At 32.7% G+C, this 20,604-nt stretch overlaps 3 protein-coding genes across 3 annotated transcripts; 2 read left to right on the top strand and 1 right to left on the bottom strand.

Annotated features, from left to right (window-relative positions):
* The first annotated feature begins 3,035 nt into the window (after positions 1-3,035).
* Positions 3,036-6,322, top strand: LOC133829581 (uncharacterized). The gene is made up of 2 exons (XM_062259299.1): positions 3,036-3,846; positions 5,379-6,322. The coding sequence occupies exons 1-2, from the start codon at positions 3,313-3,315 to the stop codon at positions 6,150-6,152; spliced, it is 1,308 nt and encodes a 435-aa protein (XP_062115283.1). The 5' UTR covers positions 3,036-3,312; the 3' UTR covers positions 6,153-6,322.
* A 1,673-nt stretch (positions 6,323-7,995) lies between these two features.
* Positions 7,996-14,685, bottom strand: LOC133829582 (U3 small nucleolar RNA-associated protein 21 homolog). The gene is made up of 18 exons (XM_062259300.1): positions 14,489-14,685; positions 14,369-14,396; positions 13,914-14,014; positions 13,532-13,735; positions 13,164-13,407; positions 12,764-12,939; positions 12,436-12,518; positions 11,984-12,056; positions 11,442-11,507; positions 11,284-11,326; positions 11,008-11,147; positions 10,429-10,641; positions 10,162-10,246; positions 9,760-10,054; positions 8,976-9,240; positions 8,672-8,888; positions 8,353-8,573; positions 7,996-8,262 (listed from the first exon to the last, which is right to left on the bottom strand). The coding sequence occupies exons 1-18, from the start codon at positions 14,612-14,614 to the stop codon at positions 8,107-8,109; spliced, it is 2,736 nt and encodes a 911-aa protein (XP_062115284.1). The 5' UTR covers positions 14,615-14,685; the 3' UTR covers positions 7,996-8,106.
* Positions 14,686-16,809: 2,124 nt separating this feature from the next.
* LOC133829583 (uncharacterized) lies at positions 16,810-20,543 on the top strand. The gene is made up of 9 exons (XM_062259301.1): positions 16,810-17,041; positions 17,137-17,242; positions 17,346-17,536; positions 18,296-18,441; positions 18,743-18,834; positions 18,937-19,247; positions 19,863-19,926; positions 20,016-20,078; positions 20,167-20,543. Exons 1-9 carry the CDS (start codon positions 16,962-16,964, stop codon positions 20,347-20,349), a joined length of 1,236 nt encoding a protein of 411 aa, XP_062115285.1. The 5' UTR covers positions 16,810-16,961; the 3' UTR covers positions 20,350-20,543.
* Positions 20,544-20,604: the final 61 nt, after the last annotated feature.

The raw sequence follows: 20,604 nt of genomic DNA on the forward strand, positions 1-20,604 counted from the left end.
GAAGGTTTCATCGTTTTTGACGTTTTCACGTTGTTGGCCAAAAACGCGGTCAACAAAGGCATTGATTATACAGAGACTTTCTCTCCAGTTTCATCAAAAGACTCTTTTAGAACAATAATGGCACTTGTTTCTCACCTTGATCTTGAGTTACATCAGATGGATGTTAAAACCGTGTTTCTCAATGGAGAAATTGACGAGACAATTTATATGGTTCAACCAAAAAACTTTGTGTCAGGAGACCCAAAGAATATGGTTTGCAAATTGACAAAATCCATCTATGGACTCAAGCAAGTTTCTCGTCAATGGTATCACAAATTTCACCAAGTAATTATCTCATTCGGTTTTGAGATGAATGTTGTTGATGATTGTGTATATCACAAGTTCAGTGGGAGTAAGTATATATTCCTGGTTCTATATGTCGATGACATATTGCTTGCCACTAATGATATAGGCTTATTGCACGAAACCAAGAGATTTCTATCTAAGCATTTTGAGATGAAAGATCTTGGGGACGCCTCTTTTGTATTAGGAATTCAGATACATCGAGATCGTTCTCGAGGTATTCTTGGATTATCACAAAAGAGCTATATCGATAAAGTACTCAAAAGATTTGGCATGCAAGATTGTAGACCAGGTGATACCCCTGTTGCTAAAGGAGACAAATTCAGTCTTAGTTAGTGCCCTAAAAGTAGCCTTGAAATTCAGGATATGCAAAAGATTCCTTATGCATCAGCTGTTGGGAATCTGATGTATGCTTAAGTTTGTACGCGTCCGGATATTGTGTACATTTTTGGAATGTTAGGCAGATATTTAAGCAACCTTGGTGTGGACCATTGGATAGCAGCCAAGAGGGTTATGAGGTATCTTCAGAGAACAAAAGGTTACATGCTCACATATAAGAAATCATATCGTTTGGAGGTCGCAGGGTATTCTGATTTTGATTTCGGTGGGTGCCAAGATAGCAGAAAGTCTACATCAGGCTATATTTACATGTTAGCTGGAGGAGCTATTTCTTGGAAAAGTGCCAAACAGACACTTGTAGCTTCTTCCACTATGGCAGCAGAATTTGTAGCATGCTATGAGGCATCGAATCATGGAATATGGCTACGAAACTTTGTCACTAGGCTGCACATTTTGGAGAATGTAGAAAGACCACTCAAGTTATTTTGTGACAATAATTCAGCAGTATTATATTCCAACAACAACATGAGCTCATCCAAGTCAAAACATATTGACATAAAGTTCCTAGTTGTGAAAGAAAGAGTGCAGAGTGGGCAAATATCCATAGAGCACATTGGGACACACTCCCTGATAGCGGATCCGCTCACAAAGGGATTACCACCCAAGGTCTTTCATGAGCACATTGCTCATATGGGTGTGGTATTGTTTGAGGATATCATGATTTAGTGGGAGTTTGTATTTTATTTTCTTTATGTTTATTTCATACATTTATGTACTTGGTTATTTTCTGATCAGAAATGAAGTTTTTCAATTCATTCACTCTGTTTTTGTTATTCTTACCTCACTAAAGTTTAAGGAGGACTAGTTGGAAATAGACATGTTTGGCTCACATTGCATGTAATCTTCATGCTACGCATCCATGATTGATCTATGTCATTTGACTGTATTTGTATATGTGACCATTGATGGGTTTAGTCATGATTAATATGACAAAGACCGCTTTGATCCTATATGGATATGGTTGATGGACAAGATTGTTAAATAATACCTTTATATGATAACAAATTTTGAGCTCATAAGGTTGTACATTTATAAAGAAACATATGTTGCCCAAGTGGGAGATTGTTGGATTAAAATCCTATTTTATGGGCACATATGTATAATGTATAATGCTATTATAAAGTGTGATATAAAATTAAGTGACCAATTATGTTATAAATATCATAGGGTATTAAAGTGTCATGTATTTAATATGTAGAAACAGGAAAGTGAATTTTTAATTTTATAATGGGCAAAATTGGAAATCACTAATTATAAATTAGGGTTGTGGTCCCCTATATATATGTATTATTCCATTCTGTCTGTAATCCCATTAACAGAAAAGAAAGGAGAGACTCATCTCTCATAGAGATACATATTATATAGGAAGATCTAAATCCTCTGTGCAATCTCCAACAATGGCATCAGGTTAGTGCTTCCGCTCTTGTGTTAATCTTCTTCTTTAATTTAGCAAATCTATAAAATTATGATTTAAGATTTCTTATATATGCATTTATAATGACATGATTTTGGATTATGTGTTGGGGATTATTATTTGTTCATGTTATTTGAGTGTATTAGAAATTCTAACATTTAAAACATAACTATTCATTCAACTTAGTGAAGTTATATGCAATACATAGATAATCAATAATGTAAAGCACAAATATGAAGGAGTTTAAAGTTAAAAGGATGCTCTTACAGGGTTTGGTAGAACTAAAGTCACCTACGCTTTTGGTCACTTAAAAATTTGTTGTTTTAATTTGCGTACCATTTTATATTGATTTTGTGATTTCAAGCATAGAACGAGTATTATTGGAAAATGAGGATAACAAAATTGTATATTTATATTTTAAAACACAAAGTACCAAATGGATATATGCTCTTTTTTTCTCGACTCGATACATCCTATGCTCTCTTTCCCACAAACCCAGTGAAATCGACCACCCATCACAGTTATTTCTGACCGCTTTTCGCCACCATGCACCCCACATAGATGCTCGTGACCCCGGCTCTGAATTGCCGTGGAGGGACTCGTCGGCACGGTGGCAGTTTAGGCATTTCCGAGCGAGCTCCGATGTTGTTTTGGCCGGTGAATGGTATGATTATAGTGAGCTTGTTCGTACGAAAATGTATGTGATGGAAGTGTTTCATTCAATAATACATTCAATCTTTTATTCCCATAGCCTTTTATTCTCGAAGTACTATCTATATTTTCTTTGCAAAAATACCCTCAAGAAAAGCACATATTACCTGATCCCCCACAAACTAAGATAGCTTAATATATAATCATACAAACTATATTCACGCCCACACTTTTAGCTACATATGTCTTAATAAAGAAAATAAAAAAAATTCATTTTTCATTTTTATTATTATTATTATTAAATTATTAAAATATTAATATTAATAATAATAATCCCAACTCTGCTTTTGTTAAATTAAATTATTTTAATGGCAGAAAAACCTGAATTCAAGATCCAAGGGGAATCCAAATCGAAGAACTGGGTCGAGAAAAGTAGGAGAAGAAGAAGAAGAAGAAGATGCTGAAGAAGCTAGAAGAACAAACCTCCTGTTCATCAGAATTCGACCATGAATTTCATCAAAAGGCTTTCCAATCTCGATTGTCGTTACTTTTTCATACTAATCCCACCTCTCGCCATTATCATCTTCACCTTCCTCCCCTTGATTTCACCACAAACTAACCCATTCTCATCTTTCGCTCCATTTCGATCCTTCCTACTCGGCCAACCCGCGAATAATAATGTCTCCGCCTCCGCCACTCCTTTCTCAATCTACTCACCGCCGCGAAACGAGACGGAGGAGACTCGGCGGTGGAGGACGAAGAAAGAGGAGTTGCTTAGATCGAGAGTGGCGGTTTGTTTAGTCGGCGGCGCTAGAAGGTTCGAGCTCACCGGACCATCTATCGTAGAGAAGATTCTGGAAGAGTATCCGAATTCTGATCTTTTTCTTCACAGTCCGTTGGATCAGAACGCCTTCAAATTCTCGCTCCTCAAGACCGCGCCGAAGCTCGCCTCGGTTCGAATCTTCGAGCCCAAACCCATACCGGAGACGGAGATTCAAGCTCGAGTTCTCACCGCTCAGAACTCGCCTAATGGAATCCAGGTAATTAATTTAATTAATTAATTTTGTTTCTAAACTGGATTAGACATTAAGACAAACAATTAAGCACTTGAATTTACGTTAACTATCTCTATCTCTGTCTTAGTTGACTATTTGACTGTCGTTTCGTTTGCATTGAATTGCCGTTTTAAGACGAGTCGTTTAATTATAGTCAATAAAATTTCGTCTCTCCTCTTCGATTTATTTATTTAATTATCAATGATTGTATTGTTTTTTTTAAAAAGAAATTAAGATTTTTTTTTCTTCTTCTCACTAAGCATAATAAATGTAATAAAATACCCAGATTACCCTTGCTGATTTGCCAAAATAATATAAAAAATTAGTGAAAATGAATTTTTTAAGTAATTTTATAAATTAGTTTTTTTTAAAAAAAAATGATATTTGTTTAAAATTTGATTAATTGTCTAAATTTTTTAATTATTTGTTTAAATTTTTTGAAGTCTTTCTAATTAATTATTTTGTAAAAATTTATTAAAATTAGATTAGAATCAAAATAAGCTATTTTGCAAAAATACCCAAATAATATTTGTGGTTTTTAGTTGAAATTTTCGGACCTTTCACACCAAATTATTTTGGGATAGACTAAAAGCGACCTTTACCAACTTTTTGAACTGTCCATGATGCTTTTCTCTCGTTAGCCAACTCGATAATTTTTTTTTTTTAATTTTTGTGTGTGAGAAAATTAAATTAATATTTTTTTATACAAAAATTAAATGAATGATTATTCCCGATTAACATGTGTGGCAATTTAGTCTTTTTCTTTGAAAAAAAGAAAAGAAAGTGGTAGTTCATTTATGGGTTTATAAAGACTGTTAATTTAATATTAGAAAAGTCAAAAGTCTTTGTTTTGGTATTATAGTAAAATATAATATCCATGCCCATAAAACAGTTGGCTCATAAACTGCACAAGGGTTTGCCATATTTAGTGTTTGTAAATTTATTTCATCTAAAAAAAAGAAGAAAAACTATGAATTATTCGATCTGAGATCCAAGTTTAAAATAGAACTAGAAATTAAGAAGACAAAATTAATATTATTATCTTATTTGTTTAAAAATTAATATTTTTTTTGATGATGTTAAACTTGATTTAATTGTGGGATTAGTTTTTGAGATTTTTTCTTAAATACACTTTTTTTTTTTGTTTTTATTACTTTTTGATTATTCTTATTTTTTTTAAAATACGTAATTAAGTTTTTTAAAATTTCATAATTGCAAAAATATAATTTAAAAAAAAAATAACTTATTGGATTAATTAAACAAAAAAAAAAAATTAAAAAACGTGAGAAAAAATTCATAAAAATGTAAAAAATTTCTTAAAATTATAAAATAAAAAAAAATGTTTGATAGTAAAAACATAATTTTATAATAAAAATGAATATTTTATGTAATTTTCAGTTATTTTTTTTTACCTCTAAATCTAACTAATGCAATTGATTTTTGGTTAAATTTAAGTTGTTCAAATATAAAGAATTGAAATTTGTCATTTTCTAATTTAAAAATTTCGAAAAAAGCAGGGTCTTTTACAGTATTTCCACCTGGTAGAAGGGTGTCTAACTCTTATCCAAAACTACCAAAAACGACAAAACTTCACGTACGACTGGATAATCCGAACCCGAGTCGATGGATACTGGACCGCCCCGCTCCACCCGATAAACTTCGAACCGGGTCGTTACTTGGTCCCACCCGGCTCAAGCTACGGCGGCCTCAACGACCGCTTCGGCCTCGGAGACCTCAGCACCTCAACCGTCGCTCTCTCCCGTCTCTCCCTCATACCAAAACTCGACTCGGCCGGGTTACGCCAACTCAACTCGGAGACCTCCTTCAAAGCCCAACTCACCACCCAACGAGTTCCCTACGTCTCCAAACGCCTCCCGTTCTGCGTCGTCTCGGACCGGAAGTACCACTTCCCTCCCAGCGGGTTCGGCGTGCCGGTGACCGCACTGTCGAGTCCCGGTCCGCTTAGCGGAGCCAAGTGCCGGCCGTGCACGGCGGCGTGCCGAGGTGCTTGCGTGGCGGAAGTGATGCCGAGACTTTACAAGGGGTGGAGCTGGACCGATTGGGCGAATGGGACTCTCGAGCTTTGTGACGCTCACGAGGAGTGGGAAAAGGGTTGGGAGAAGATATTTGACCGAGTCGCCGGGAAGAAACTCGCCGAAGAAAGGAAAAGAGTTCGGAGTTTGAGTTTGAAGAAGTGCGTCGACGATTTTGAGGAGATGAAGAAACGGGCCGCGATTTGGGAGGCTCCGTCGCCGGAGAAGATGTGTAATATGGGCTTGGAGGCCCATTGAAGTGTGTTTGGGCTTTGATTGTAAATTGGGAACAGTTGTTCTTCTTATAGATTTTGTGTTTTTTGGCAGAGAAAATAGAGATAGAAAAAAAGGGAATTTTTCATGAATATGGATTTTGTGCTATTATTGTATTATTGTTAAAAAATATGAAGATTATATATATTTTTTAATTTGTATGTAAAAATTTATTAAATAAAAAAAAAAGTATGAGATATACAATTGTTCACTAACTAAATATGAGAAATATATATACTAATTTTTATACAAAATATGAGAAACTAAATGTAAAAAATTGAAAATTCTTAAAAAAAAAGCCATAGAATAATTTTTTTGGAAAAAAAAGTCATATAAAAAGTAATTTACTCTAGAAAATATTTAAGTTTTTTGTAGTCTCATTCATACATGTCTTTTTAAATTGTATTTCTTAAAAGAGTTATGCCAGTTGAAAATAATTAGAAATTTAAATGTTATGTATTTTAACCTTTCACAAGTTACTACACTTGCATTAAGTCCTTTAACTATAGTTAGTTACTGAGAAATAACTCAACTGGTCAGCTAATAAAGGGGTTACTTGATAAATCAATTTTTAGGATTAGTTAACTAAAATTAGCCATTAAATAAATTAAGTTAAATTTTACTCATTATTATAATGACATTTCCCATAGTACCCTTGCTTATACTAATATAACTAAAGTATGACTGAATGGTATAATTGGTAGATTCAAATAAATATTGGGTATAAAATTAATTTTTTTAAAAAATGGTTAAAAATTAAATGACATCTCTAAAATTGGTCACTGCGTGTAATTTGTACGCTAAAAAAGCTTGTAAATTTTAGTGTTTCAAAATTGAAATTACATAAAATTTAAAATAAAAAGATATTGGAAAGGCTACTGTGCTAAATTTATAATTTATGATTCCTAATGGCAAAGAAATGTAGTTTAGACTATTTAGTGCTTTACTACTACATTCACTCTTTTTATGTTTTGTGAAAGCATTTTTATTTTTATTTTTGGGTATTTTATAATGCTTTATATATGTAGATTTTTGCTGAAATTTGTTAGTGTATTGTTTTTCTTATTCTTCTAATTATTTTAATAATTTGGTGGGGGAATATTTCATCTACTACTTGATAAAATATGATATTCGAGTTACATGCCAAAATCATTTACAAAATAAATAATAATAAAAAAAAGATTTTAGAGAGTCAACATGATACCTACCAAGTTACCTAACAGTCACAATAAATAACAAAACTAACAATCAAAATCACAAGAACTTGTTCAAAATATATTTAATTAAATAATAACAGCAATTATTTGTAAAAAAAAAACAGCAACAACAATTATACGAGAACATGAAAAAATCTGATGAACATGAAAAAAGTCCTACATGGAAAATATACGAGAACAACAATATTTTTATAAAAGAAATTGTTACTCCACGTAACACCAATTTGTTTTAAGATAGAAACCCAATCCTAGTTCTAGTGGTCTTTCTCCTCTCAAATTGTAATATGGTATCAAGAGCAGATTTGACTTTCGCTGCACTTTACTCTTGACCTCGGTTTGTGACCTTTCTAATGTATGTTGGATTTTATGACCAGTTTCGGATGACGTGTATACCCCCACAAATTTCCCCCCTCAAATTGTAGTATTATCTATCATCAAAAGTGTGCAAAACTCAAGTTTTCTTGCTCAACTAGTACTTGCTAAGTTGCTGTTTTGAACTCAATTTGAAGCCAATTTGACAACTTTCATTTTTCTTTTGTTTTTATTTAACATTCTAATCCAATGTTTTGATTAAGTGGGTGAGTTTTATTTACCAATTCTATTATGCAATATTTTTGGATAAGTAAAAATTTCTCAAAATTTGTAATACATATAATGAAAGTATGTTACAATAATGTAAAAGGGGGTTGGCAAAAATGGGATATTGAGTAGTGGATTAGATTTTAGATGATGATATGTGAGTTTGTTAGAAAAGTTAGAACACATCTACTGCTCTGGAACAATTTATCAACTCCTTCCCATACTCTGCTTTGTATCTCCAAAAGCTTCTTTGCCTTCTCCTGCAATCCTGACTTGCACCTTATTGTCTCCCCATGGATCTGTCAAAAACCAATACCAATACCAACATTAACATCTCAATTCTCAATCCTCAGTTGTTACAAAACATATATACACACTTTTACATTTACCTTCAGAAACAATCTCATCACAGCTTGTACAAACTCAAAATTGTTCCTGCATGAGATCTCCTCTATAAAATAATCCAAAAGCATTTCGATCGATAACAATTCGGGTCTTTTCTCATCATCATCATCATCATCATCAACTTCGTCTATGATCTCAAGCATTCGAAGTTCCATATCCAAGGTTGAGGGAGATAAGCTTTTAATATGGTCAGTGAATGTTGAAACTGCAGAAGTAGGGGAATTTTTTTTTTTAAAAAAACTATGTAAACACATTACCAACTTGTTTTGAAAAATGAAGATGAAATGTTACAAGTGTGCTTACAATCTTTCGTTTCGGCAGCAGAGTGTAGAACTTGCAAGAATTTGGATAAGGGCATGTCGGATTTTATACTGCGTTTTTCCGCTTGGTCGTTCTTCGTCTCCTCATTTGCTAACTCGCTAGGTTTAAACAATATTTCTCCAGAAAGAGATGGAATGGAAGGCATAAAGAATGGAGCCTTTTCCGGTTTCTTTGGTGGTTCGATTGGTTTGTTTCTCACCTGGAAGAAGTTGGAGAAGAAAGACATAAAAAATCAATCAATTTAAATTAGAAATATTTGACAATGTTAAGTGATGTGAGTGATTACCTTTATAATGTCTAAATTAATCAAACTCTGCCACTGACTTCTAGGCAAAAGAGAAAGAGTAACAAGGTCTGGGATTTGCTGATCGAGACTATGAAAAGGAGTGGCGGTATCTTTAGATTGTAGGGCATTCACAGTTGGCTTTTCGGAATCATCATCTGCAGAATCCTTTGCTGAAGACACAGATGGTAACTTAACTCTCACAACTTCCTTCCCACTGGCATAGGAATCAACATTGGAAGCACCAGAGAACATTGATTGATTTACCCTGAAAAGAATTCTCAAAAAATAAAATATTTGAAATTGAATCATAGTTTTAAGAGTTTGTCTTTTTAGACCCTGTGTTTTCTAAAATAGTTCAAATAGATTCCTAAACTCGATTTTAATCAAAAATTTTTGAACTAAAATCACAAATAATTCATCAAACTAACTCAGAACAAAAATACGGTCATTTTACTTAAAAACTGTGTTGTTATATTCAATTTTTTGTTCATCAAAATCAGATTTATGAGACTGTTTGAACAATTTTACAAAACACAGAGTCTAAAAAATAATTTGTCAAAACACAGGATCCAAATAGGTAATGAGGCAAAACACAGGGTCTAAAAAAGTATAAACCCTTAGTTTTAAAAGTACTAAACACTATGCTATATCAACACACAAAAAACCAGGAAAAAGAAAAACTTGAAAGAACACAATTAACACTATAATTGTTTGTTATATTGCTTTCCTTTCAAATTTCTTTAATAGACACACTTGAGTTGAGACACACAGTCCAAAAGCTTACCACAGATAAACCCCATTTTGATCAACATGGGTTGTTGCAAAAATATCCATATTTGGTGATAGAGCCAATGCTGTAATAGCCACATCAACATGTATTGCATCTATTTGTCTAGCCAAGACAACGTCCCAAATTCGAAGAGTTCCATCCATACTTGATGATATGAGCCATTTCCCATCCTCACTAAAGCACATGTCAGTGATACGATCCGTATGACCTTCAAACTTACGAACCATTCTCAATGCCACAACATCAAACAATCGAATGACTAGATCATCGGACACAGTAGCCAAAAGACCTGAAAATTAGTTTGAGTGAATAACAATGTCCCAAAAGTAATATCAATTAACTATCAGCATAAAATGAAATAGTATCAGTCAGTAAACCATAAGAAACACAACTTACCATTCAGACGATTGAAAACAATTTTAACAACAGAACAACCAACTTCCCATCGGGATTTTAGCTCATACCGTTTGAAATCCCAAACCTGCATATGCAAGCATTATTAGAAAAATGAAACTTTGAGCTCAATGTCGCCTGCAAAGTCATCATATGAAGCATCATCCAATAGTAAAAGTAATGATGAAGTCGATGATCATATTTCCAAACAGGCGAATAATTGAAGACACAAAGACGAACAAATACAAATTCCAAGAAGGATATTCGAACCTTTATGTCTCCTTGATATCCAGCACTTATCATTAGAGTATTTGTTGAATCACAAGCAATTCCAACCACTTCTCCATCGTGGGCACAGCTTCTTCTCGCTGAAGTATCTCGGTAACTGCCACGGCTGATTCCTGACTGAAGATTAAATCGCTCAATCCAACCACCTGCAGTGCCTAGTATGGCAAAATTTCCACATGCACTAATGGCGCAGGCCTGTTGCAAGACAAATGCTCATAGATTATTGAAAATAATCAATAAATTGACGCATTCTAGAAGTTTACATGCTTTCCAAATTCTAATTACAGCAAATAAACTTCACCATAAGGTAATGATCGCCAAAATGTTTAAACCAAGGTGGTTTGACTGTGTACTCGTATATAAGAAACAGAATAGGAACTAAATAGAATCTAAAAGAAGGAAAAAATTATTTCATGTTCAAATGTCCATGTCTGATTCTTTTCAAAAGAAAAGTTTCTCATCCATTGCCAAGCCTCAAAGAAAAGAAGTTTGTGTACTACGATGCATACATTAAGTTTCAAAAACTGACAAATAGAAGTTGAAATAGATCAAAATTATAACCTTAACAGGTGTTGGATTTTCGGCACTGGGTTTAAGAATATGCTCGCCGAGAACAAAGTTTTGAAGTCTCCACACATACGCCTGTGCAGTATCCATGTGACACGTAACCACATTACACCAATCTCGCTCTCTAATTTCAGCTACATGGTTTTCATAATAACCGGGGAAAAAACAATTAAAATTCATAGACAGAAAATGGAAGATTTTTTTCCCCGTTTTTAGTTCATAAAAGGCATTAATAAAGTATTAAACAAAGTAATTCAATAAGAAGCTTACCACAGTCAAACCCAATAACAGGCTTCAATTTTATCTCTTCTACCTGAAAGTAAGCAAATAAAACATAGAAATGCCTATTATTCGTCAAAGAAATTGATGAGTAATCTTTTGTAAAAAACAAAGCCCATGAACATATGCAGCTGTTGCCACATTCATACCTTCATCTTCAGTTTCTTGGCTCGTTTCGACACATGGCGTTGGGAGAGCTCTCTACTTTGTTGATCCTAATTGTATCATGTAATTCCAGAATAAATAAGAATTGCCCATAAATAAAAAACATAATTTAGTTAATAAGCTAAGGAAAGATTGAGACTGATCTTTTAGCCATAGCCAAAATACACAGAAAGTCAACAGAAGATATTGCAGAAAACAAAAACACTACTATATATTTTGGTAAGATACATTTACCAGGAAAGCACAGCTAAAAATTAAATATAACATGTTATTTTTTAATTTAAGATAAAGTTGTGGCATTACTGTTATTTGATCTAAGAGGGTTTAAGACTGTCCTAATTTCATGTTTGATTAAGAAGTAATGTACACTCGTGTAATTTTCACAGGAGACATTTTGTTTCTAAAACTGTAACACTTTCAAGTAATAGTAGTTTCTGTTTCTTATCAAATAATAAAAAATCAAAAAGTAAACCTTAAAAAAAAAGGAAAAAAAAAGTTTGTTGACATGTCATGCGTGATGACAAACCTGGATCACAGAGAAAAGGCGAAAGGCGCGATCCTGTCCAGCTGATAAAATGTGTCTTCCATTGGAATAGAACCTATAATAGATGAAGAGAACATTTATATACCTACAAAAGGATGCCAAGTGGAATGCAACTGGACTCTAACAAAAGCTCATACAATGAATTGGGAGAAAAAAGGGTGAAAAAGTACTACAAGTGACAATGGAAAAGTGTGGAACTTAAGGTTGAAGACTGTTGGAAAGAATATCAAATTTGACACAAGCAGATAAAATGCAAAACAAGACTACCATATTAAGCAATACAAAATACAACAAATATGAACCTTCCTTTTGAAATATGAGTAACAAACTAGTAGATCAAGATGAAAGGCACCCAAGAAATGAGAGAAATGTAAAAACAAACAAACACAAGCTAAACAATATAAAAAACCAAATGAAAAGAAAAATGGTATTACTTTATGCATTTTGGCGGAGCACTATGGCCGCTTCGAAAACGTAGAAGACGAGGATCTCCATCACTTGTGTCAAAAATCCACATCTGCAGAAAAAATTCTGAGTGATCAGCAAATCAATTGCATTGCCATAAGAATAATTCAACTCATCAAGTTAAAGTAAAATTTTAGCATCCAAGATCAGAAAAATGAACAGATTTATCTGTCTATTTAATCCAATCGATATCTTATTAATACTTATAACTTGGAGTTTATAAAGTGCAATAGAAGTTCCATAAATGGGTCTGTCAAAGAAATTAACTAAGGACACTGAATCATTGATAAGTCGTACTTTAATGGAATTGTCAGATGATGAACTCATTAATACGGGCTCATTGGCCAAGAAGTGGAGTGAAAGGATGGAACTATCATGAGCATCTCTTATAACTGATTGTAGCCTTCTTTTCTCAAGATTCCATATGCTTATGACACCAGACGAACCACCAGATGCTAGAAGAGGCTGTCCATCTGAATATCAAAAATGAATCCCAGCAAAAATCAGTAACCACTTTATTTAATCAGCACTACATAATTGAGTAATTATAAGATCAATGAGAAATGTCATTATCACATGAACTTCTCCACCTAAAACACATAAAATTTCAAGCATGAAACTTGCTTCTTTGTAGTAATTTATTGTGCCTTAATAGACTGCAGTTAGTAATGAAACCCACAAGGGCAATTTTGATTACCTGTGCTAAAAGATAACGTGGTCACAGCACCTCGGGTTGAATGTGTAAACGTAACTAATTCTTCATCATAACGTATGTTGTGCACATGTACAGTTCCATCAGCACAACCAATAGCAACCACATCTAATGCTGGAGATGAAACACAACTTGTGATAGAAGAATTCCATCCCTTAAACTCGTATAGTCTTTTTTTTGTACTGATGTTCCAAAGCTGTAGAGAACCTTCTTGACTCCCAATAATAACCTGTTTAGAGGATTGTATTATGAGTTATTTTTTCATGAAAGAGATACACAATGAATTACACTTCGAAAAATGATTCCCACACTCGCTAAATTGCACCAAAACCTCTATATGAACAGAAAGTTACCTTGTTTAAGTAAGTATCAGGATGCATCATACAGTTAGGAGTAAAATTGTCATCTAGGATAATATGTCCAACTGGTGCAGGATTCTGGTCAATTTCCTTGAATGCCCATATAAAGAGATTACCTTCAATATCAACACTTAGAATGTGCTCTCCAAACAATAGCAAAGAATTGATCTTTGCTGGATGCCTACTCCAAGTTGATACCTGTTAAATAAATAAAACAAAACATTGATTTTCAAGAAACAAAGTATGACACTTGGAGAAGTAACTAACCATATATAGTTTACATTCAGTAAAACATAGAGCCATAGCAAAACAACTAGAAGAAAATTGAATTTTTTGGCTTCTGTAAGATAAATAAAGAGATTGAGGAATGAAAAACCTGATGAGCACGATTAAAAACAGCAATCTCATTCCCATGAGCAGCAAATGTGAGTTCTCGATGGGAGGCAAGAGCTCTGATCTTCTTTGGCAATTGTGGACCTTCACAGAAATTAATTTAAATGAATATGTTGCATATCAACAAAGTCTCAAAGATTTTACAAAAAAAAAGTTAAAAAAACCTTTGCTCTACATCTCTTATTTATTAAATCCTGAATGGATAGTTTTCAGCAGAATACAAACATTGGTGCATACATGTAGTAGTAATTGAGTTACTTAAGACACTGTATTTTACTTTGGCAGCATAATCAAATTGAAAATTACTGACTTCAACAACAGATGGAAAAATGAAATCTGGGTTTACATCAAAATATGATTTTGAACAAAATACCGATTAAAAAAAAACTAATCTTTTACCAACCTAACCAAAACAAAGAAAAGAGAAAAGGAACTCACCAACAAGCACCAAGCTGAGCTTTGCGCACTGAAAATAAAGAAGAAGAAGAAGAATTAATCCAAAACTAATCTAAACAAATAAATTAAGAACAAAAACGAAAAAGTAAACACTGAAATTACATTGTAAATCTGAAAAGCCTTGCCAACACTGACGGTGACGAAGGTTTCGGTGCCCAATCGCTGAATGGAGAAAGGAACACCGCTGGTAATGTATCCAATAGCTCTAAAGGGCTCGAAGATTCCCATTTTACTTCTCTATTCTTCTTCTTCTTCTTTCCTGAGCTAAGCTTCTGTCAGTTTATTTCGCAAACACATGAATATCAGTCCAGAAAGACGAGGGTTTAGGGTTTTGGGATTTGATCTACTAAACGGTGTCGTTTTAAGGGTTTAATCTTAGGCAGCCAATGGGCTTGGGCCGGTTGCATAGGCCCACTCACCCAACTTGTTTTCACTCATTTTATTAATTTTTATTTTTAAACATACAAAAAAATACAATTTAGATAATTTGTAAATTTTAGTAACAAATTTATAAAACTTGTTTACAAAAAAAATTGTATTGTTATAAATTTATAAATTTTGTATTTACAATTATACCCTTTTGTATTTTTGTAATTTATTCCAGATTCCATATTTTTAGTCTTTTTTTTTTTTTAAATTTTAGGTATTTTTGTGAATTTTTCATTGGTAAATCATATATCTATATATATATATATATATAAAGAAGAGCTTCAAGGAGATGATATGGCACTCTAAAATTACTCCAAACTATTTTTTCTATTTTCTCCTTAAATCTAATTTTTTTTATTTATTTTTATTAATAATGAGATGATGTGTCATTCTAAAATTACTCCAAACTATTTTTTTTTATTTTCTCTTTTAATTTAATTTTTTATTTATTTTTATTAATAATTATTTAAAACAAAAACTACATTAAATGTTATTTTTTTAGATATTTAAATAAAATATTTTTTGAATTAAATACCTAATGAACTAACAAAAAATAAAATAATAAAAAAAAACTACAAATATATACTACATAATATACTAATAAAATAACATCTTTGAAGCGGTATATAAAAGATTATCCAAACGAGTAATCAACATTTTGATAAAACACAAGGTCTACGAGTTAATTTAAAAAAAATAAAGGGTCCAAACGGGTAATCGGCTAAAATACAAAGTCCAAAATGGTGTGTATATATAGTTTACTTTCTATAAATAATTTTTAACACTTTGAATAAATACATAGTCCAAAGGTTCATTTTTAAAAATAAAGAGTCAAAACAAGTAATCGGCCAAAGTATAGTGTTCAGATAACCAATCTATCTATTCCTATTTTTAACATCTTGACAAAACTTGAGGTCCACAAGTTAATTTTTAAAAATAAAGACCCCAACGAGTAATCGACTAAAATACAATGTTCAAAATGATGTGAACCCTTACAAAAAATCATAAATTATATATAATTTAATTTTTATAAAGAATTTTTAACCTTTTGAATAAATATATGGTCCAAATGTTAATTTATAAAATTAAAGGGTCAAAACGGGTAATCGGCCAAAATACAATGTTCAAATAATCGATCTATCAAATCCTATATTTAACCTTTTGACAAAACACGAGTTCTAAAAGTTAATTTTAAAAAATAAAAGGTTCAAACGAGTAATCGCCCAAAATAAGTCTTACACTTTCCATATACATAATTTAGACTTTTTATAAAAAAAAAATCACGTAAAGCGTATAATAATGATAATAATAATAAAAAATAAATGCACACGCACAACAAATTTTTTGAACTTTGTTTTCGGTACTTTAATTATTCAGAATTTTTCAAAAACTTGCAAGAGATTTTATATACAATGGACACAATTATGAAGAAAAAAAAATTGTATTCAATACGCCCTCACGTGTCCATATAAAAAACATGTTGTACGAGTAGGGTGAAAAAAAATCCATGTTGTAGCCTAAAAGTATTTTAAAATATGTATATTTTTTAATAATTACAAAAGACTGCGCGAAGCGCGATTATGTTTTCTAGTTATTTCATAAACCCAATCCACTTAACAACTACATTAGAATTTTTTAAAAAACAAAAAAACACTACATTTGAATTGATCCTACTAAAATATAAACCAACTTGTTAAAAAATTTAGATGAAAATAGAGGTTACATTTAAAAAAAAGTCCTTTTTGGCCAAACAATTCACTTCTATAAATTTTATCACCCAAATATATATTCAGATATTTTATCCAATACCAAATATATTTAGTCTAGTCTTGAATGCAAATTAAAAATTGGTAAACGACATGAACACTTTTACTGCAGATATTTTAAATGTCGTTTTCTATTGCATTTGTATACGACATGTCGTTTTCTACAACACGTTCGGAAGTAGAAGTGTTGAATGAATTGTGATAGAACAAAGTATTATATGACGATGTTTCAGAGCCCAAAACACAAGTTGTGGACTTTGAGGCCACTCTCACAGAGACCGGTTCTCATCTCTCAAGCTCACCAACATCAAAATCCTCACGAGCTGAAGCTCAACCTCAATCAAACGGTCTCGCCCAAACAACTCATTCGAAAATTTCAGATGGAACTCAAGCCACCCAAGAAGGAATATGCTCATTACAACCACACTGACCCCTGCAGATCTTTGCGCTGGAATGCTAGGTTTTGTTCTTTTTCTTTTCGTTTAGAGCTGGCCCATTAAAGCAAACGCCCTAAATTTTTGATCTTTTTCATAATTGAAACGTGGGCTTTGGCAGGGAAAGCCATGAGTTCATGTACAACCGACCATGGAACCAAGTTCTTGATTTTTATTCCCAACTTGTCAATGGAACCGTGTCTTTGTCAGTATTGTTTGGGGCACAGGTGGGTTTTTATGAATTTACATACTTGTGTAGTTATTACACTAGTTTTGATAATGGAATGAATGATTTTTCTTATTAGTAGTGTTGTTTTATTTATTTGGCAGAAGTGTCATGTTGTTGATGATGGTATTGATGCTGAAATTCCTGAGTTTTCAAATATAACCGAATTAGAGCGTGGTTTGCTTGACAAAAAGTCTAGTAGGTGGGCAAGGGTCACATTCAAAGTTGATGTTGCTTATCATGGTGCTTCCTTTGATGGGTGGCAAAAGCAGCCAGGATTAAACACTGTTCAAAGGTAAGCGGTTGGTTCCTGTTAAAATCTATTATTTGAACAAGTCAAGAATGATTATACACGTCTCTTTTAGTTTAAGTCATAGATAATCCTATGGGAGTTGTGATGATCTAGCATTGGTTGATTTTGAGACCATAGGTTTTCATTTATAGTACTAAAGGAATTGTTGCTTCGGTTTTTATTGTTTATTATTGGCTTTTGGATCAAGTTCCTTGGGTGTGGTTGGCATAGCTTTTAAAAGCATTTTTATGTGTATTAAGTTTTAAAAGCTCTTTGGAGGGTTTGATTGGGTTTCCCAATGAAAAGAGCTTTTTGTTTTTATAAGCTATTTTTGGAGAAGCTACAAAAGGTGGCTTCTTGGGAAAGTGCTTTTTGATGTGCTAAAGCTTAGCGAAACAAGGCTCTTGTAGGTGCTAATTCTAAGAAGTGATCATTTAACAAGCATCCTCATGAGTTTGTCCTTAGGACTCTCGGATTTTCACATTTTTCCCCACTTATGTGGTCTGTTCGCTTATTTAACTTAAGCTATCAACTTAGTATAGTTGTGAAACATAGGACTAGTTAAGTTTAGCATCTGATTTGTATTTGCATCTCTTCACTTGTGTGATTTTTTTTTGGTATATGCTAGTTCTAAGAAGTGACTTTGAATTTGCGCATTTTCTCAGTTATTTAACTGAACCTACTAACTTATTATAGTTCTGAAACATAGGACTAGTTGATTTCTGCGTCTGATTTGTACTTGCATCTCTTTACTTTTGACAGTTTGGTAGAAAAATCTCTTGGAAATTTTATTGATGAGAGTAAAGCGCAGTTGTTGAAAAACAAATCTTTACCAATAGAAGGTTGTGTTACTGTTGCCGGACGCACTGACAAAGGAGTCACAGCCCTTCAACAAGTTTGTTCTTTTTGTATGTTAAATTATCGTAACCATATTTTTGTTTGTATTTTTCTAACGTATTTTGTGTTGATTGAATTTTCGTTTTAAATTCTTATACAAAAGCCTAAAATTTATTGGGAGTTTTGCTTTGTACAATCCATTTTCTTGGAACAAATTCTGTGTTTTCGTTTTTTTTTTCTTTTTTGGTAAATAAAGCAGTCTATTCTTTTTTTAACAAAAGCTGAACCAATAAGAAGTGTATATTGACAAAAAAATATATACAGATTGGGAAAAATATTTGTTCTCACCTCATCTTTTTTTCATGTCTCTAGATACTTGGAGAAAGGATAATAAATGTAAAGATATTGAAGATGCAATCAATGATATGGCACCAGGAAAACTCAAAGTCAAATCTGTTTCTGAGGTAGTGTGGTAACTAATGTCGATTTTTGCTCAAATCACAGCTCTCTAGATCTTATGATGCTTGCCTTTCTATTCATACTCTTCTTAATCTAACTCACTGCAGGTATCACGTGCCTTCCATCCGAATTTCTCTGCCAAATGGAGGCGGTACCTATATATTTTCCCCTTAAGTGACGAGAAGGATAGTCGAAGTAACGAGAATGGAGAGGTTTTTGAAGATAACGGAAGCAATGAAAATTGCAGTGACAAAAGAAATGGATGGGAGGCAGATAACAATGATATAGAAGAGTTAGAAAGCGGGAAGAAACCACAAACATTTAGCGTAAACCGGGTGAACCAGCTTTTACAACAATTAGAAGGAAAGCTACTATCGTACAAGATGTTTGCACGCGATACAAAAGCTTCTAGAAATGAGTAAGAACAAACAAAAATATCATTTTTCTATATGATTTCCCAAGCTTTGATTTAATTTAGTAGATGCTCAGGTTTCTCAGGGCCTGTTTGTTATTGTTTTCTGTTTTTTGTTTTCAAAATTGTGTTCTCAGAAATGAGAACAGAAAACTGTTTTTGTAGCTTTCAAAAAACAAGAGGTGTTTGGTTAATATTTTCTAAAAACAATTTTTTAGTTTTATTTTTTTTATATCTTAAATAAAAAATTAACAAATATATTTATAAAGAGAAAAATATTTTAAAAGTTTGTAATAAATAATGAGATAAAATAATTTAAAAGAAAAAATGATGAAAAATAAGAAGTGAGAAAATTTGAGAACAACATAAAACAACTTTTTCTTGTTCTCAAAATTTTCTGTTTTTTGTAACTTTGTTTTTAAAAATTATTTTCTGAAAACAATGCCAAACACCCCCACTTGTTTTCAAAAAACAGTTTTTAGCTTTTAAAAACAAAAAACAGTTTTTAGCTTTTAAAAACAAAAAACAGTTTTTTAGTTAAGGTTCCAAGCTTTGATTTAATTTAGTAGATGCTCAGGTTCCTCAAAAGCTCTCTTAACTAAATCTGTCTATGTATGCCAGAGGTCCACCAACAGAGTGTTTTCTCTACCATGCTCGAGCCACAGAAGCCCAATTACCAACTTCGGTTAATATTTCTTACCATTGACATGTGTTCTTTATTGCATTTTAATGCTATATAATGCAAGAACCTAACAGGATTGTTATTTTTTGTAGGATTGCACAGAAGGAACAAGGGTTATGTGTGTCGAATTGATAGCTAACCGGTTCTTAAGGAAGGTACTAGTTTCAGTCATTCAAAATTTGACTACTTGGGGTGACATCTAAAATGGTATTGTTTTGAAATATAATCAATGGTGTTCTACAGATGGTTCGGGTGCTTGTGGCGACATCGATAAGAGAAGCAGCTGCAGGTGCAGAAGAAGACGCATTGCTAAAGCTGATGGACGCCACATGCAGACGTGCCACTGCTCCCCCAGCACCCCCTGACGGCTTGTCTCTTGTGGATGTAGGATATACAGAGTTTAATTCCCAAATTTGTTTTATTTAGGAAAAATGAGTGAATTATTATTTACTGGGATTGTTCCACAAAGCCATTTTTGTAAGCTCATTGTTTGAGTTCAGGAATGTAAAAAGAAAACTCCACATATTGATAAGCATCTTATTGTTCCTAATTGAACGAGAATAATTTATAAGAGAAAACTTCATGATGGTGTATATAAATGACCAGTTTATCATTTTTTTTATGATAGCATATAACATGATAACTAAATTCATTTTCGTTCTGTTCCCATTAACCACAAAT

The sequence above is a fragment of the Humulus lupulus genome, chromosome 4 (assembly GCF_963169125.1).
Source record: "Humulus lupulus chromosome 4, drHumLupu1.1, whole genome shotgun sequence".
NCBI lineage: Eukaryota > Viridiplantae > Streptophyta > Magnoliopsida > Rosales > Cannabaceae > Humulus > Humulus lupulus.

What these genes read in the sequence shown, in the direction of transcription:
- LOC133829582 (XM_062259300.1), bottom strand. Translation starts at nt 14,614, where the DNA reads ATGGGAATCTTCGAGCCCTTTAGAGCTATTGGATACATTACCAGCGGT. An exon ending in TTTTTAATCGTGCTCATCAG is followed by an intron (nt 13,736 to 13,913) that starts GTTTTTCATTCC and finishes TTTATTTAACAG; the next exon opens with GTATCAACTTGGAGTAGGCA. An exon ending in TGATGAGATTGTTTCTGAAG is followed by an intron (nt 8,263 to 8,352) that starts GTAAATGTAAAA and finishes GGTTTTTGACAG; the next exon opens with ATCCATGGGGAGACAATAAG.
- LOC133829581 (XM_062259299.1), top strand. Translation starts at nt 3,313, where the DNA reads ATGAATTTCATCAAAAGGCTTTCCAATCTCGATTGTCGTTACTTTTTC. An exon ending in ACTCGCCTAATGGAATCCAG is followed by an intron (nt 3,847 to 5,378) that starts GTAATTAATTTA and finishes CGAAAAAAGCAG; the next exon opens with GGTCTTTTACAGTATTTCCA.
- LOC133829583 (XM_062259301.1), top strand. Translation starts at nt 16,962, where the DNA reads ATGGAACTCAAGCCACCCAAGAAGGAATATGCTCATTACAACCACACT. An exon ending in GGATTAAACACTGTTCAAAG is followed by an intron (nt 17,537 to 18,295) that starts GTAAGCGGTTGG and finishes TACTTTTGACAG; the next exon opens with TTTGGTAGAAAAATCTCTTG. An exon ending in AAGCCCAATTACCAACTTCG is followed by an intron (nt 19,927 to 20,015) that starts GTTAATATTTCT and finishes TATTTTTTGTAG; the next exon opens with GATTGCACAGAAGGAACAAG.